The sequence below is a fragment of the Tetrao urogallus genome, assembly GCF_951394365.1.
Source record: "Tetrao urogallus genome assembly, chromosome: 11".
Lineage (NCBI taxonomy): Eukaryota > Metazoa > Chordata > Aves > Galliformes > Phasianidae > Tetrao > Tetrao urogallus.
Genome location: NC_136824.1, coordinates 17,190,614 through 17,208,622, shown reverse-complemented (window position 1 = coordinate 17,208,622; position 18,009 = coordinate 17,190,614). Strand labels below are relative to the sequence as shown.

At 46.8% G+C, this 18,009-nt stretch overlaps 1 protein-coding gene across 1 annotated transcript in view; it reads left to right on the top strand.

Annotated features, from left to right (window-relative positions):
- Nucleotides 1-5,554: 5,554 nt before the first annotated feature.
- Nucleotides 5,555-18,009, top strand: part of ETFA (electron transfer flavoprotein subunit alpha) — a gene marked incomplete at its 5' end in the record, with an annotated part of 29,920 nt that continues 17,465 nt past the window's right edge. The window contains 6 exons of the mRNA XM_079540869.1: nucleotides 5,555-5,599; nucleotides 11,533-11,691; nucleotides 13,605-13,686; nucleotides 13,779-13,861; nucleotides 15,448-15,547; nucleotides 16,599-16,709. Of these exons, the coding sequence (XP_079396995.1) occupies nucleotides 5,555-5,599; nucleotides 11,533-11,691; nucleotides 13,605-13,686; nucleotides 13,779-13,861; nucleotides 15,448-15,547; nucleotides 16,599-16,709 (580 nt within the window). The remainder of the gene's footprint in view (nucleotides 5,600-11,532; nucleotides 11,692-13,604; nucleotides 13,687-13,778; nucleotides 13,862-15,447; nucleotides 15,548-16,598; nucleotides 16,710-18,009) is intronic.

Genomic DNA, 18,009 nt, shown 5'->3' with positions numbered 1-18,009 from the left:
GCGGAAGGATGCGGTGGCCGCGGCTGCGCTCGGAGAGGTCGGGCTGTGGAGCGGCCAGATGGGTGCTCCAACCTGAGCACCGGCTCCGTGGGTCCGGCAGCCCTCGGCTGTGACACCGCAGAGGAGCGGGAGAGGAGGACTTGGCTAATCGGGGCCGTCTGTTTGACCCGCATCCCCCGCTTTGAGATGCTGAAAGCGGCCGCGTCGTGCATTTGTGCGGGAGCTGCGGGGGGAAGAGCTGCGGTGTTTGAGGTCATCCTTCAGCCGGGGCATTTGGGCATCCCTGCCCGCCTCCCGGAGCGTTCCGCCGGTGCCCGCGCATCCCCCGGCTGCATAGCAGCGGCACCGTGGGGTTCGCAGCTGATTGCTGCCCGTCACCGGAGTGCTGAGCGGAGCCGGGTGGTGCGGAGGGCTCTGACGGCGGGCTGCCGGCTTTTCAGTGCGGCATTCCCCGAGGGGCAGGTGTCGGGGGCCTGAGTGAGTCAGTATCTGCGTGTTACCGGCAAAACGCAGAAATGAAATGTCAGATTACAGGAGGACGAGGCGCATGTAAGGATACGGCGGCTCGGCAGGCAGGTTGCGTGTTGCATCGCTCCTTTTCCCACTCGAGGGCAAGGTTCTCTATGCTCACCCAAACCTCCCTCCGTCTGGAGAGCAGGAGAGGTTACAGCAGGGCCAGCCCAGCGCCCCTGCCCTGCCAGGCTCACCTGTGCCAGCGCGCACCGTGCAGAGCCCAGGAGGGGCTGCACACGTGGTCAGACAGGCGGGGTTTGGGCAGGTAGGGGCAGCGCGCTGGAAAACCCCAAGAATTCAATTGCCGCGGAAACACCAAAACACCAAAAGCCCCGGACCTCCTGCAGAGATGTGCAATGACTGCAGGTAACGCCAAGAGGCACAAAACCAGCACCTCGCGGCCCCGAACCGGGGCTGGTTGCTTGGAAAACAGCTTTCAGGTTGGCTGGCATTGCTGGGGAGCCGTGAGTGGAAACCCGATGCCCTCCCTCGGGCTGACGCTCCCTGCTGCCCCCGGTTCCCCTCTGCAGCTCTGGGGGCAGCCGGGGCCGGCCGTGGTGCGGGGGGTTGGCATCGCAGCTGCTCTCCGTGTAGCAGCTCTCCGGGTTGTGCTGCCACATACAAACACGAGTTGCCTCTAGAAAGGGGAAACGGTGACAATTTTGTTGTTTGCAGCAGATTGCAAAGGCAGTGAATGGCGATTCTTTCCGAGCCAGCCGTGGATTAAGTCCATTATAAAATTAAAACAGATGGAACGCAATTTCACTTGCATTACAAAAAAGGACAGGAACCATCTGCAGTAAGATTTAGCATTGCAGAGCTATTGTTATCATGTTACCATTAAAACCTTTGAAGAAGGGTTTTCTTTTCTTTCGGAAACTCGTCCGCCCGAAACAAATGTTTTCTTTCTCCGTCTCTCTCAGAAAATGATATTTTATGTAAAAACACGACGTCTCTCAGCCACAGCTTTGGCTCCAGTGAGATATGCTGAAGCAAAGGTGGTAAAACTTCAGCGTTGAACTCTTTGGGTCTTTGGTGGGGAGGATGTGCCAAAATATCCCCCGTGCTTTCTTCCTTTAAAAACATTTCCTTGGGTTTGGGGACAATGTCTGATACTGAAAATAGATAATTAATGAGATAATGGGATACTGCATGTCACCTCCTGTCCGATGGGATTATCTGATGGCTAATTATGGACAGATTGTGATTAATGTGATTATGGATTGGTTATTAATCTGATTCTGGATTGATCTAGTTATGTTTTAGTCTGCTCCAAATGGTTAATTGGATCTGAGATAATAGAAATGCAGCTTGCACCAGATTTTGCCACATCAGTTGATGAAGTATCTTTTGATCTGGGTGGGTTGCGAACAATAAATTATTTACAGCTGTTGAGAAAATGACTCTTCCTTAGAATGTAGCCATTCATTTTATTTTCGAGGGCCTTTGAAAACAAAATCAATATCCTTTTTAAAAGGAGATGTTGACAAAAGAAAGGCACGTACATAACTCACAAACAAATGTGACGAAATTAAACAGCGGTTAACCCGGTGGCCCAATGTCTGGTGATGCATTTGAATTGCTATGTGGAGCTTTGGGCTCAATTCTTCTGAGACCAGCAGGGGTTGGGAGCATTGCAGGGGAAGAGGGCCCAGCTCTGCAGAAAGTGGTATTGCACAAGAGCCGCTGCCAGCCCTGCTATTGATTAAGAATCAGCCGTGGTAGAATGGCAAAGGGAGTCCTTGCCACCCCGTCCCCTCCGGGTAAGAGGGATGCAGAAAGCTCGTGGGCTCATCCCACCACTTCGTCTGACTCCCTCTGCACCAGGCCCTGCACTTGGCCTGGCGTTATTCTTTCTCCCCTCACGCTGAGCCCATTGATTTCTGGGCGACCTCAGAGATGCGTCTGGTCTGGATGCAGCCTGCCAGCATGGGAGAGGCTGCCTGGATCCCTGCAAGGCCGTCCTGCTGCCTCCCTACTTTCACTGAAGTGCAAATTGAGTTCACATTTTTGGGATCTTGTGCCATTTTCTGCGGTGGCTGTGATGTAGGGGTTGAGAAATGGGGCTGGGAGGAGAGTTGGCACCAGGTGGGATGGGCAGCAGGTAGCTCACAGAGGTGCCGGCAATCAAGCAGGTCTCAAAGCTCCGAGAACAGGTTTATTGAGGCTGAATTGAAGGAAAAGAAAGGAAAAGCAACTTTCCCTTTTCTATGCTGCCATTCCCCCAGGTGCCCGTGCTGCTGCAGGAGTGCTGGGCTGCTGCCAGCGCCCCCATCCAGGTTCCTCCCTCCCCAGCAGCACAGAGGGCAGAGGAAGCAGCTCCTGCTTAAAAAATAATGCCATCCAAGCCAATGGTGCATTTTACACACATCTCCCATTAGCAAGGAGGTGAGGCATGCGCTGGAGGAGGGATGCAGGGTACCGCAATGGGCACTGTGCAGGGTGGAGAGGAGTGCTCTGCAGGGGACCCCTTCCTTCCTTCCTTCCTCCCTTCCTGCAGGATGGTGTAGCAGGAGCTGCCTGCTCAGGGAGACTGCTCTATGTGCTGAAGGTGCCTGCATACATCCCTCCTTGCCTGTCCTTGGCAGAATGACTGTTTCTTGCTCAGACAGTGACTTGCACTTGGGGAGCACTGGCAGCTTGCAGGCTTATCACTGCACCCTTATTACCTGGTCTGCACCTGGAAATGGTTGATGAGAGATGGCAGAGAAGGGGAAACACCTGTTAGCATTGGCTTTGCAGGCTTTGCAGGCATGGATGGCTGTTGGGGTGCTGCTGAGGGAGTGCTCCTCTCTGCACCCTGTGTTGGAGATGGGGCTGGTGGGGCTGTGCTCACCTGAGGGCTCACGGAGGGACTTGTGATGGACAGAGTGCTGGTGGCAGATGTGGGTGGGTGGCTGTGAGGTGATCTGGGCAGAGCATTAAGCTATACCTGTGCTGGGGTTTTACACCAAAAGAACCCAAGAGTGTCAGGCTTGTGTCTGTGGCAGGTGGGTGAGGAGCCAGGCCTTGGGGAGGTGCATGCCATCCTATTGCCACTGGCCCCACCTCTGTGGGGAAGGGCTTTGCAGCACTCAGGCACAAAGCATTTCAGCAGCAGAGCTCTCCCAACTCAGGTTGTCATCTTATGTCTCCCCCCACAGGCACCTGCCTGGCCCTGGGCTGCAGATCCTGCACTCTGAGCCCTAAGCAGGTTGCAGTTGCTTTAACCTTATTGGATTTTGACAGATTAGGAGGAGAATCCTTTCGTGTGGTGCAGAAGCCTCCCAAATGAAGCTCTTCTAATTTATCTGAGTCAGCTCTGCCTGGCGGTGGTGGGAGGAGAAGCTGAGGACCCCTGCCAGAGGGGACCATCATAGCAGTAATAAAAAAATATATATTCCTCCCCTTCACTAAATCCCATGGCTGTGAGGCTGTATTAGCTGGATTCCATATGTTTTAATTAGGAATTATGTATTTTAAGGGAACCAAAATCCGATTCTGATGGAGACGTGGCAACGCGTTTGTGATGGCTACTGTTCCGTGTTCCTTCTGTCAGAGGCCCCAGGGCAGGCACACCTTTGCAACCCTTTTATTCTAAGTTGAAACAACTGCATTATTGATTTGCCTCCCACCCCAAGAGTGTGAAAAAATGTAATTCCCTTTCAAATACAGAAATTGGGTCAGCAGATACTAATGAAATAATCCTGGATAACAATGCACTATAAATGGATCTGCTTCCACTAATTAATGGCTCATTTTTCTTTCAGAATAGAGTCATATCCTCTGCCCACTGGCAGGATGATGACTCTGGTGCTGGCAGCACCTACCTGGTGCAGTTTTACTGTGTTTATTGTTGTTGTGCTGGAGGTGGGAAGGCCAAATTAACAAAGAAAAAAAAAAAAAAAAGAGCTTTTTGCCACCGTTCAGCTAATATGGATCGTGCTGATATAATCTCCAGCTGATTACAGTTATAAGCTCCTCCAACAGTGGCCATACGTGATAAAGACTTCCTTTGTGCTTCAGGGAATAATCCGCATCAAGCCAGTTTCAATAAAGATTACACGCATCTGAAGTGTTGAGGGTTTTAAATTAAAATTATAGACAGAAAATACAACAAGGAGCCTGATGTGCCTCCAGGCTGGTGACACTACGCTCAGAAACCTGACCTGGGGGGTGCCTGCAGCACGCTGCCCATCCAAAGACACCACATGCTGCTAAAGAATCCACTGCACTGCAGAAGAATCAACTCATTCTGGGCTCTGAAGCAAGTAGGTCAGTTTGGATGGAGATGCTTGCGGTTGTTTCGGGGTGAAGCACCAGCAAACCTCATAGCACCAAACCAACATGCAGGAGCTCAGTGGAGATCATAGAGTCACAGAACCATGGAATGGCCTGGGTTGAAAAGGCCCACAATGTTAATCTGGTTCCAACCCCCTGCTGTGTGCAGGTCGCCAACCAGCAGCCCAGGCTGCCCAGAGCCACATCCAGCCTGGCCTTGAATGCCTGCAGGGATGGGGCATCCACAGCCTCCTGGGGCAGCCTGTTGCAGTGCATGTTGCAGTGTGTGATACAGGGTTCAGGTGCAGATGGCTGCTCTCCTCTCCCTCAACACGTGCTCTCTCCTTCTGCAAGCTGGAAGCTCATTTCTGGAGCTGAACACGGCGTGCCACGGCTTTAATGAATGAAACGCATTAACGACAAAGAAAAGCAGGGCAGGCAGTGCTGCTCGGGATGCTCTTTGCATCCTTATTTTGCCGCTGTTCTTTTAGGCTACGCGGGGTGCAGTAGGAGGGGTTGTACACTGCATGAACCTCATCTGTAAAGGGCTCCTCTTACGTTGTTTTACTGGCTTGGAATGGGGTCTAGCACGGAGCACGGGCTCGGGGCGCTCAGCCGCCCGCTGTTTGCTCCTCCGCACGGAGCTCCCCGCCTTCAACCGTCCCGCCGCCGGGGGTGGCGCTCTCCTCCGCTGTCCATTGGCCTCGCGCCGCGACCAATGAGGAAGCGGTGCGGCGCGGCGGCTCTCGCGAGAGCGACGGCGGAGCGGGACGGCGGAGCCATGTTGCGGGCGGCGGCGGCGGCGGCGCGCGGCGTGAGGAGGGCGGTGAGTGAGGGCAGCGGGGGTCGGCACGGCCGGCTGCTGAGGTTGGAGCCCGGTGAGGGGGGATGGTCCTCGCGGCCGCTCGGAGCCTGCTGTGCCCGCGGGAGGCTGTGGCGCTGCGAGCCCCGCGAGCCGCAGCCGCAGTTAATCACCGTGCCGCCCTTCGCGGTGCCGCGCCGTGCTCCGCTGTCACGCTGCTCGCGTTACCGAACGGAGCGGCGAGGTGAGCTCAAGGACGGCCCCGCGGATGTGCGAGCAGCGAGCCTAACGGGGCTCGCGGTGCCGCCGCTTTGGGGTCCGCTCCGAAGAAGCACTAAGAGCGCTAAAACGAGAGCGAAAAGCACGGGCGGCTGCGTGGCGGGCGGCACTGAAGGCACAGCTGTTGCAATCGCGGTGATGGAGTTCGGCCCCGCGCCTGCTGGAGCAAAGGTCGTTGTGGGGAGCAGCTGTGCGAGTGGTTGGCGCCGTTAGTCAGCTGCTGGCACTGCTGCCCGCGGGGGCCGTGCTGCCCAGCACGGAGGTGCGCAGGGTTGTGGAGCCTGGAAGCGTGAGGTCGGCTGGTTGGTCGGCTGTGTGCGCCCGGAGTGCTTATGTATATAGATAATGGGCTTGTTCGGCTTGGGAAAGAGAAGGCTCGGGGAGACCTCGGTGTGGCCTTCCAGTGCTTGAGGGGAGTGTATGAGCAGGAGGGGAACGGCTGTTTGTGAGGTGGATAGCGATAGGACAAGGGGAATGGTCTTAAACTGAGACAGGGAGATGTAGGTTGGATATGAGGAGGAAGTTTTTCACACAGAGGGTGGTGAGGCACTGGAACAGGTTGCCCAAGGAGGCTGTGGATGCCCCATCCCTGCAGGCATTCAAGGCCAGGCTGGATGTGGCTCTGGGCAGCCTGGGCTGCTGGTTGGTGACCTGCACACAGCAGGGGGTTGGATCTACGCAGTCATTGAGGCCTGTAAAGTGTTAGCAGTAAGGAGAGGTTAGAGCTGCATATCTATATGAAAAGAGGACTGAGAGATACAGGTCCACAAGTACAGGAATAATTGGTGCAGATGTGGGAGTAAGCCATTTCAGTGGTAGGTGCAAATAAAGTTATATTAGTGGGCTTAAATTACAAGGCAGTGTTGGGAAGAGCAAAGATAGGCATTAAGAAATCATTTCCTAATCATGGTAATCCTGGTAATCATGGTAGTTTTTTGGAATATTTTGCCCAATAGTCATTGTGCTGATGGCAACCTAGATGTGTGTTGGAACTACCCTAGATTCAACTGCTTATTGCATGGGCTACTGAAATGTCAGGTTGTAATGATATTAAACTGTGGTGGTCAGAATTGTCTTGAGGTCACACATTCCTATCTCTATAAAATAGCAGATCATGTATTCCCTTAAAATTCTTTATTATTATTATTATTTTTTTTTTACCACGTAAACAAGTATTTGTCCCTTCAGTCTTTTTTCCTCTTCCTCACAGGACATCACACAGCACTTTAAGGCCATCACCTTCTAAATCTGTACCCAGTTGTCATTCAGCCTGTGCAGGTAGGCCTTACAAGGGCAAGCAAGCAGTGTTAGTCTTGGCTGCTTAAAGACTGAAGTGAATTGATCACCCTCGCTCCATGCTCCCTCAAAAAAGATTGACAGTGAAGGGCGCTGTGGCTCTCCATTTAAGAACACCATTTCACAGTATTTTAGGGGATGGTGACCCAGTTTTCACTGCTGCTGAGTCTTTTGGTTTCTCTTCACTCATTCAGAGCTCGCAACTCCCTGCTATTTCTGAAAACAGCGCGTTTTATTTCATACCCATATGTATGTGTGTATGTGCTTATATTGTGATGAACATGTGGGTTTTTAGTTTTGTTTTTGGCTTGGGGGACTTCAGATAAATGGATTTAATAGCCTGGAATGCTGCAACAAATGATGACCTTGCAGGAGAAGTGCTGGGTTGCGTTTGAAGGTTGTGAGAATACTTTGCATCTGTCCTTCAGTTGGCACTGGTGGCTCAGAGAGGTGGCTGCCTTTTTTAGCGAGGTCATTTATCTTGAGTTTACTTTCAGTAGCTTTGTCTGTAGTTACAGTTTGAGTTTTATTAACAATCTGTGTGGGGTGCACCTGGGAAAACTCCTTTACTACGTCTTTCTTTTGCTGCTTCAATTCCTTTGCAGTCACGTCTTGATTATTCTTGATTCCTAAATAAATTGTTAAGTATTTTCTTACTTTCTTTTGGTGTTCTCTGTTGCAGTTCCAGCTTCTTTTCAGCTTAGGTGACTTCAGTGTTATTTTTCCAGTTAGTGTTTCCTGAAGTTCAGTAGCTGTGTCTCAGACCTCTTCTGCTGCCAGGTGGTTACAGAAGCTCTACAAGTATAAACTTTATTGCCAGGTCTCCCTGATTGTATTGAGCTTGCCAAATATGTATATATGTATTTATTTAAGCTTTTCAGCTATGAGAGTGTCTTATAATTGAATTAAGCATTATTTTGTTGTACGGGAATGCAGCCACCCCAAACCTTTGCCTGGAGTCTATTTTTAGGATTCTTTTCCTTCCAGTGCTAATGGGTCTGTATGAGATACCTGATTCCTATTAAGCAATTTTAGAGTGCTATTCTCTGGCTAGTTTGCTCTTACAGCTGAGAAGATGTTGTCTGTAGATTGACTATGGGCAGTTCAGCGTTGGCTGCAGAGGCAGTTGAGTCACCAATCCTACCAAACAGTAAGGAAAGATAGTAAGGAAACACCTTTGTCTGTGATTTTTTATTTATTTATTTTTTTTGTGGTTAGTACATGTATTTTATAGTATATAAGCACGAAACTTGTATTTAAGAAGTGCTGGACCTCTGTGCGCTGTATGGGTGATCTGAAAGTCCAACATGCATTTGATTTTCATTAGCATTGCTGTGAGCAGGCTGCAGAGCTTTTGGCGTGGTTCTGCACCACAGCCTTATCTCTAAATTGGAGAAATATGGATTTGAAGGCTGGGCTGTTTGGTGGATAAAGAGTTGGTTGAGTGGTTCCAGCAGAGGGTTGGCAGTGGCTCCCAGGTGGAGGCTGGTGATGAGGGGTGTCCCCCAGTGTTCTGTCTTAGGGTGGGTGCTCTTCATCATCTTCATAAATGACGTAGAAATGGGATCGAGTGCACACACAGTGAGTTTGCTGATGGCACCGAGCTGAGTGGTGCAGTTGATACGACAGAAGGAAGGGAAGCCATCCAGAGGGTCCCGGAAAGGCTTGAAAAGTGGGACCTAATGAGGTACAACAAGGCCAACTGCAAGGTCGGGTCGGGTCAATCCCACGTAGGAACACAGGCTGGGAGAAGAATTCATTGAGAGCAGCAATGTCCTTAAGTGGGTCCTGGGCACAAGCCAGCAGTGTGCTCCTGCAGCCTGGAAGGCCAACGGTGTGCTAGGCTGCATCAACAGAGGGGTGGCAGCAGGGAGAGGGAGGGGATTCTCTGCCTCTGCTCTGCCCTTATGAGGCTCCATCTGGAGTTCTGTGTCCAGGTCTGGGAACCCAGTGCAGGAGGGATGTGGAGCTGTTGGAGCGGGTCCAGAGGAGGGCTACAGAGATGATCAGGGGGCTGGAGCACCTCTCCTGTGAGGAAGGGTTGAGGGAGCTGGGCTTGTTCAGCTTGGAGAAAAGGCTCCAGGGAGAGCTCATGGTGGCCTTCCAGCACTTGAAGGGAGCTTACAAGCAGGAGGGGCACTGACTTTTTACGTGGTCTGAGGGTGACAGGACAGGGGGAATGGCTTTGAAGTAAAGAAGGGTAGATCTAAGATACTAGGAAGACATTTGTTACTCAGAAGGTGATGAGGCAATGGAACAGGCTGTCCAGAGAGCTGGAGGTGCCAAGAACAGGTTGGGTCGGATCCTGGGCAGCCTGGTGTAGTGGGTGGCAACTGCTCACAGCCGGGGGTTGGAACTGGATGATCTTTAAGATTCCCTCCAAGCTCAGCTGTTCTGTATTCTGTGATCACCTGTGCAAATTAAATGAGCACTGAGTGGGTGTGTGGCTTGTAGGCCTTAGGCGTGGGTTTGTCTGTGCACGTGTAGCAGGTGTGTGCTGGATGTCTAACGTTTGGCTGGGACAGGAGCAGTGAGGAGTCCTGGTTGTTTGCACGAAGTCTGGAATTCCTGTGATTATATTTAAGGTTTTTGTATTCTGCTTGGAAATCACTGCTGGGTTTCTCAAGTGGGGAGCAGAAAGATGCTTTGGTGTAACTTGAGTAGATGATGGATTCACTGAATCCTTTGGTACCCTGCAAGTGACTGGCGTGGTGTACCCTGCACGCTTGTTTGGGTTAATCTCACCATCTGGAAGCCAGAGGCCAGGTTTGCTCTACACTAAATGGAGGAGGGAGGGAGCTGAGAGCTCCAGACGTTTTTCCTTCATAGGTGTTTATTTGAGTGCAGGCTGAATCACTGTCGGAGTTGCCCACAGAAAGGAAGCGTGGATGTTTTCACTGTAGAGGAAACATGGGTGCATAGTGTCCATCTGTGTCCAAATAAATTCCTGTCATGTGGTTACTGCCCTATTCTTCATGGTAAACTGGTGTGCTTGTGAGAAGGCACTTGATTGCCCAGGTCTGTAGGATGTTTAATTGTGATTCGTTGTGACGTGACTGTAAGTTGTTGAAAAAGTGAGCTATTTGCCACAAAAGCACGGATTTATTCTTCAAATGGTGACCAAATCTCATGTCTTTTATTGCAAATGATGTATAAAATATAATCAGAAATATGCTGGTCTGTATTGGCAATAAATGTTTTGTTTTTGTAAATCTGGCAATTGGCTTCAAGTGTTCTTAGAACCTCTAATCCTAACAAGTAGCCTTAAGTGTAGGAGATGAAATGCAGAGTACTTTTACAAGAATCCGTATTGTTAAAAAAAAAAAAGACTAATTATGGTCTTTATTCTGTGGAAAGGTACCTTTTTATTTATATCTTTATCGTCCCAAGGAAGTCCTTGGGTTTGCTTTCTCTTTGTGAAGTCTGCTGTGCTGATGATATACACCTTGCCTGGCTGAAGTCCATGGCCACGTTTCAGCTCTCAGGTTTTCTGAAGCTTTATTTTCTGCTTTAAATGCTTGGTGTGCACGTGTTTGTTGTGAGTGGAAATGCCCTTAGAAAATAAGTTAGGAGGAGTGTCGTCCAGCCTTCAGTTTTTGCTAGCATTTATCTCCCTGCCTTTTCACTACCTCGGTGTTAGTCTGGGCAGTGAAAAGGATCAATGAAGCACCCTTTTATTGTGGTGGTAGCTGAGTGGTCAGTAGCATCTTGTGTTGTGAAGGAAAACATGTTATCTACAGCTGAACCTGGTGCTGTTCAGCAGGCTTTATTAATATGTTTGTTTTTAGACTGGGAGCCTTTGATGCTTATTGCTATCCTGCTACTACTACCTCCAGTTCTGTTGTTGCAGATAACTGATTACAACAGTGAGTTCTCTGGAAAGATTTTGGCTAAAACATACGGGGAAATAAATCAGTAAGACAAGTAACTACTGCTTACTCTTGGTTTCCTGGGGTCTTAAACTCAGTTGTCTAATCCTCATGTGAGTTTCAGTCTGCAGCCACAAACTATCTTCATGTTATGCTCACATTGAATTCTGTTCACTCTTTTTGTATTTCAGTTGATCAGCTGAGCTTCAATGTGTCTTACTGTGGCTTTCTTCTTAAGGCTGTTCAGTATTTTCCTGTGAAGGTTTTAGTTGAAAAGCTGCATGTTGTAGCTGTGCTGAAGTCAACCAAGTTTGTACATTCCTTATAATTATTAACTAGTACTGAAATATTCTGCCTACCTCATAGAAATGATGTAGATTTAGCCTGTTTTGTTTGACAGCAGCAGCTGTCGATCTGCATAGCCGATAGCTTTCTGTAGAGCATTGAATGCTCCCAGGAACCTTTCATTTATTTAAATGCAAAGTATTCAACTCTCTCTTTCTCTCTTCGAAGGCATTGCTGCTGCACCAGTTTCAGAGGCTTCAGAGTACGTTGGTCATAGCAGAACACAACAACGAGACTCTTACACCCATTACACTCAATGCAGTCACTGCAGCAAAACGTCTCGGAGGCGAAGTTTCCTGTTTGGTTGCTGGGACCAGTTGTGACAAGGTGGGAAATCCTGTTTTCATTTGAATGAATTAATGAATGCGGTGGAATTCTATGTGGTAGCATCTCGGCTAGCTTGAAAAATAATCTGGTGAAAAGGAGCTGTGCCATGAATTGCTAATCTACAGGAACTGTGCTGCACTTGAGCTGCTTCTCTTCTGAAGTGGAAATGTGGGTATTGTTTTAATTTCACAAGGAGGAATATCAGAATAGGCTGTTACAAGTTAAGCAAGCATGTTTTTATAAGACTGTAGGACAATTAACTCTTAAAACTCTTCTCCTGTAAAGTTTGAAAGGTAAATAATGCAGTGCTGGGAACCTGAAAGAAAAAACCTTGCACTGTGCAAGGAGAGATCAGCAGAAATGAAAGGGCGCAATGTCAGGTGAGGCTTCCGAGTGTCTGCCTTTCAGTGGTCACTGCTGGTAGCAAGAGTGTCTGCAATCCAAAAATCTGCAATCGGTGTTTCTTGGCTTTATCATATAGCTCAAGTCTAAAGTAAGAGTTAGTCGTGTATTAGCTGCTGTGTTGTCAGTCTGATTTTTGTGAAGTGCAAAATCTGGGGTCAGTGTACCTTTAATTTGTGAGAGGCACTCTTACCCCAGCATGATGTAGTCTGACATGAACAAGAACAATAAGAACAACTGTGCCTAATTTTTTAATATCAGGCTATTGCTTAGGAACTGTGATTCTGAAAGGGCCATATGCTGTGTTGTGCAGGAGGCACAGTCACAGCAGTTAATTCACAGGTGGCTGAACAAACCTTACTCACTGTTGCAGACTGATTCTAAACTGAGACTCAGGTGCTCAAGGTTGAGACTGGAGACATACTTACCTGGATCAGTTAAAAATAAAACAACAGCAACAGCGAAAAGAAGCCTGATTTGTCTGTCTGTGGATTTCCTTATTCTTTGATTTTATTTATTTATTTATTTATTTAGTGCTTGGATAATAGAACAGTGATTGGGAATGCTTTGTTTGTTTGGGGTTCAGTACCAAAGCATGTGGTGTCTGTTTGGCGACGTCCATCTTGCTGGGGGAAAAGTTCTTCACAGAAAATGAAATTGATTATTTTTTTTTAAGCTTTGTAAGAATCTGTGTCAGTAGGACAGAAGAGCCAGTTACTCAGATATCCCATAACAGCTGCTACAGAATATTTGTTTGTTTCCTCTTGTTAAATTTTAAGGCTAAAGCTAATTCTCAGCAAACTTAGTAAAACTGCATTTGTTCGGTGGTGATGCATGTGGCCTCCAGACATTGCTGTCAGTCTTTTCTCTGATCTGTAACAGCCCTTTCATCATTTAAACTTCACTTCTGCAAATACAAAGGACAAAATTGCATAAAGATAGCATTGGAAATAGACATCACATCAGTAGGCAGTCAGCTGCAGAGGACTGCTGCTGAAATTTGGGCAAAGATTGTAATAACATTGCTGTTCTTATTTGCTTGGTGTGCCTCTGCAAGTAGATACTGACTGACGTAGAAAGAATATAGGATTGTTGTTTTTGATTATGTTAAAATGCTTAGTAATTGTCTTGGAGTGAGACAATTATTGGCTGTTGTCATAAAACACGAGGTGGCTGTGTAGTCTCTTGTACTGGGCAATCTTTGCTAGGTTTGCTTTACTCTGTAGTTCTCTTATTGCCAGGATTGGTTTGCAGTGCCCTGTAAGGCGCTGTACTGTGCGTCAGAAGATGTGCAGCTCGTTCTGTAAGGTTTGTGCTAACTCCTACACGATGTGCTTTTGTGTTCCACTTTGAACTAATCTATAGAGGGCGAGCAGTTTGCGTTAGGGACTAATTAGGAGCTATCTCCTGCTGTCTGTCTGTGATGCTTGCTACTGTGGAGCTCTGAGTTTGGCTGAAGCCTCTGTGTGCTCTTGTAATGCAAACTAATAACGATTTGTTTGTAATCACAGGTAGCACAAGAGCTCAGCAAGGTGCAGGGTGTTGCAAAAGTGCTTGTGGCTCAGCACGACCTATTCAAGGGATTTCTAGCAGGTGAGACTGGTTCTTATCTGTTGACCGTAGAAGCGGTGTTGGGATCTGTGACTGATGATAAAATAGTTGTAAACTTGTATTTTTATTCTCAGAGGAGCTGACTCCCTTGGTTTTGGAAACTCAGAAACAATTTAAATACACTCACATTTGTGCTGGAGCATCTGCCTTTGGGAAGGTGAGTAAATCAAAATGCATCAAACAATTCTTGCAGAACAGAGAGGCATTTTTGTATGTGTGCCTGAGAGAGGGTCTGCAGATCAGCCCTGGACAATTCAGAGTGTCCTAAAAACGTGACAGCAGTGCACTGAAGAAGCCAGTAGCTGCTTCTGAGTTCTCTTATGGGCTGACTTGAGCTAAGGGGCAGTGGAGAGGCTCAATAGTAGTAGCCAGCTAATTGTATGTGCCAGAGGCAAAGTGTATAAAATGTGTAAGAGCACAGAATACTTAAAGGTATCTGAAAGCCTTACCAAAGTGCAGTAATTGGGGATGAAAACCTGGTAAACTGTTTTTGGTGACTTTTGTTTCACTTCTAATATTATTAGGATTGTTATGTAGTTTTCATGTTGAAATGAAAGCGTGCAGACCTGTCGGCAGCAAACTCTTTTGGGGGAGGAATTGCATCTGTGATGTCGGTCTTTAGATTGAAATGTCTGTAAATATATATAGATAATGCAGATCCAAGATCTAGCCAAGATGTTTTGTGAAGAAAATTGGATTTTTCAGAACTTTTTAACAAGTACATACTTAAAAATGTGCTTAGATATATGGAGAGCCCCAGTACTGACAGTCAGGTAATGTTGTGGTGCAGCTGAATTAGAGAAAAAAGGACATTTTGGAAATGTTGCCAACGTGGAATGAATAATGACATCAGCCTTCCTTCTATTTTTACTTCCAATCAATATCAATCCATATAATTGTAATTTTGCTAAGAGAAAAATCCTTACATGCCCCAAGTCTTAGTCATTCCATTTTTCATTTATTTGTGATCTGCAGTGCCTCGGTTAATGTCTTGCTTTAAAGCTTATGCTCCCATCATCAAGTAGTGCTTTACTGGAGGAGTCAAGCAGTGACTGTTGTCATGGCTGTGAGTAAGATGACCGAGCAGGGCTCTGTGGTGTGCCAGGTTAGCAGAGGGAGAGAGAGAGCAAGTTAAGCTCTTGCTGTCCTTAATTTCTCAGTGCCTTCTGCTGCTCTTTCTATCCTTTTCCCCATTCCCTGTGGTTCTAAATAATTCTCCAGAGCTAATTTCAGAGTAAGGGGATATATATTCTAACAGTAATTTTTAAATAGTAAATTTTTGGCTTTTGTTGGGTAGGAGAGTAGTGTTTTCCTCCTGCTGTTGTCTCTGATAAATGGCTTCCAAGATACTTTTTGTTTTTCTTTTTTTTGTTGTAAGAACTCAGCCATCCATAATTGTCAATTTTCCGAGTAAATCGCATCTATATTCAGTTCTAAATTATTGAAGCAAACAAGCCTCCTAATTTAAGATATTCAATTAGGGGGTTACTTAGGATCATAACATTTCTAATGTTATTACAGTGCTGGGTTCTTATTTGGCTGCTAAAGCTGTGTAGTCCTGCAGTCGTGTTACAGTTGTATGTGCCTTCTTAGTCACAGACAGCAATCTGTGAGCTTAAAATCAGGTCAGCAAACGTTCCTTTATTTAATATGTGCATTTCACCTTATTTCCTTTGCATTTTCTCACGTGCAGTGTGCAGATACCAGCATTTACATTGCTGACTTTTAATCTTTGACTTGTAGAATCTTATTCCCAGAGTGGCTGCGAAGCTGGATGTTGCTCCTGTTTCTGACATCATTGAGATCAAATCACCCAACACTTTTGTGAGAACTATCTATGCAGGTAAGCAATCACAACAGCTGTGTGGTGCTCATGCAATAAAGTACTTAATACTGGTAACTTCTTACAGTCCAGCTGTTAGAACATTGGAATATTTTAGGAATGTTCACCTTACAATCTAAATTGCTTAAAAATCCAACGTGGTGCTGTTTGTGAGAATCTGAGCACTGGTAACTTTGGTGCTGTAGGATTTTAGATGGAAACCAGCTCCTTCACTTTAATTAGTAGAATTCAATCTCCTTTATACATACTCAGTTTCTTTGTTTAATGTATTTCTGATTTGATTTTGTAAAACATAAAACATTAAGTTAATTGTCTGACATTATTTAATATGACTTCCATTAGCTCTGATTTGAGCTGCCACGGGGTTGTTTTCTCTAATTATGAAGACATTGCACTGATTATTTATAATATTTAATTGATGTAATTTGTAATTCTTTTATCAGCCTTTTTTTTTTTTTTTTGGTAACTCTGTTCTTCCCCTCTGTTTTAATTCAGAGATGGACTCCTTAGCTTGTGTTTCTTAATGCTACTGTACCACATACACCAAGGTGGTATTTTGAGTTACGCTCTCAGCTTGTGGTTGCGTGTTGTTTTTTAGCTGCTTTTCAGTAATTGGCAGTTTCAAGATGATTTTGTTTATTAACACCTGGTGTTGTAGCACTTTTTGAGTTTAGTTTTTAGCCTGTGAAAATAAGTGCCTTATGCAGTCTGACAGAAAACACGATCAAAGTCATACCACGGTATAACAGATTATTATTATTACAGATCTCTCTTTATGCTTAAGAACAGTGGTTTCAAAGGTGTGTTTTCCCTTATGAAATGTAAAACCATTTGCAAGGGGGTGATTTAAATGTGCTGACTGCCTTAAAAATGAAGCAGTTTTTGTCGTACTGCAGAAACATGGAGTTCAAAGTCAATCAGAACACTGGAAATGAACAGCTTAAAGAGTGCCTGGGTTCCCAGTTCTCATAATCTAAAAGTTTTATTTTTGGCAGGAACTTTGTGTCATGTGTGTGATGTCTTCTGTAAAAACATGATCGTTCTTCACTAGGAAATGTTCTTTGCACCGTCCAGTGTGATGAAGCAGTTAAAGTGTTTTCTGTACGGGGGACATCTTTTGAGGCTGCACCAACGAGCGGCGGCAGCGCCAGTGTGGAGAAAGGTGAGCATTTGTCCTTGTGTTTTGTCACTGAGAGTTAGGTTCTATTTTGCGGGCTGATGTTCCACACAAGTATTTGTCAGAGCAGATTGGTAGTAATTTAATAATCTTAGCCTTTTCCTTTTAAATATTGGTTCTTGGTTGTTGTTATCTGGTAGGGGAAGATAGGAGTTGTCATTTCACTGCTTTCTCTTCACCCAGAAGCAGATTCTGCACAGATTATTTGTGCCTGTTTCACTCGCTGCCTGAACCTCATCCGTAGCAATCTTGGAGCTATTCCTTATTTGAAGTTAGAGCTGTTTGAATAGCTGGGTTGGTTTTTCACAGCACAAGTTGCTGGCAGTCCACAGCTTTGGTTTGATCGGTCGTATTTCAGTTGAGATAGTTCATTATGGCACTGAGTAAATTAGTGGTAGTTGAAATTGGATTGAGAACACTCCATCATTGTTTTATATCAGTTTCAGTGGTTATTTTAATGAAATCTCTGTAGCTTGGATCGTAGAGAAATCCACGGTCTTGGGGTCGTGAAATTGTTTAGGTTGGAAAGGACCTCTGGAGACCTCTCTGCTCAGGCAGGGACACTGGAGCAGGTTCTCCAGGGCTGCGTCCAACTGGGTTTTGAATACCTCCACAGGTGGAAACTGGCAGCAGCTGCTCTGGGCTTCCCGTCCCAGGTTTTGATCACCTCTGCTGTTTTTCACTGTGGGCCCTTTTATGACAGTGCTGTAAGTCCAGCAGAAGCAATCTTTAGTAACGTGCTGTGTGTCCCATACATCACCTTTGCAGTCCTCATCTCTGTCTGGGAGCCATGAGTGCATTGCCAGAACCATCGTGTATTTCCTGACTTGCACAGAAGTTAGTAGACATGCTGCTTGAGATCTGACATTGGCATATTGTCCTGTCTTTGCACTGTTTGCAAGGGCTGCTCCAAAAGTAATGCCTCCTGTTTGATCCACAACATCAGAGGTGGATTTTGGTGGTATGGCAGCAGAGGTTGTACCTTCCCACCAGTAAACAAAACTCCATTATGTTTTGTTGCCATGTGGCAGCTGGCAGCAGAGGGGCACTCTGACAGAGCAGCTCCTGACACAGAAGTGTGTGTGAAGCAAACGGGTGGAACTGAATTCATCCATGTGGAAAAAGTGGCATCCGTTGATGCTTGCTAATGGTTTTGGAGACCAGACAGTGGATGTGAGCACGGTGAGGAGTGGGTGGTGTGTTCCAGCAGTGGCAACAGTGACAGTGGGTTGCCTCTGCTGGTGCAGGTTTTCACGAGTGCAGCATAAAGGCTCATGTTCAGTGC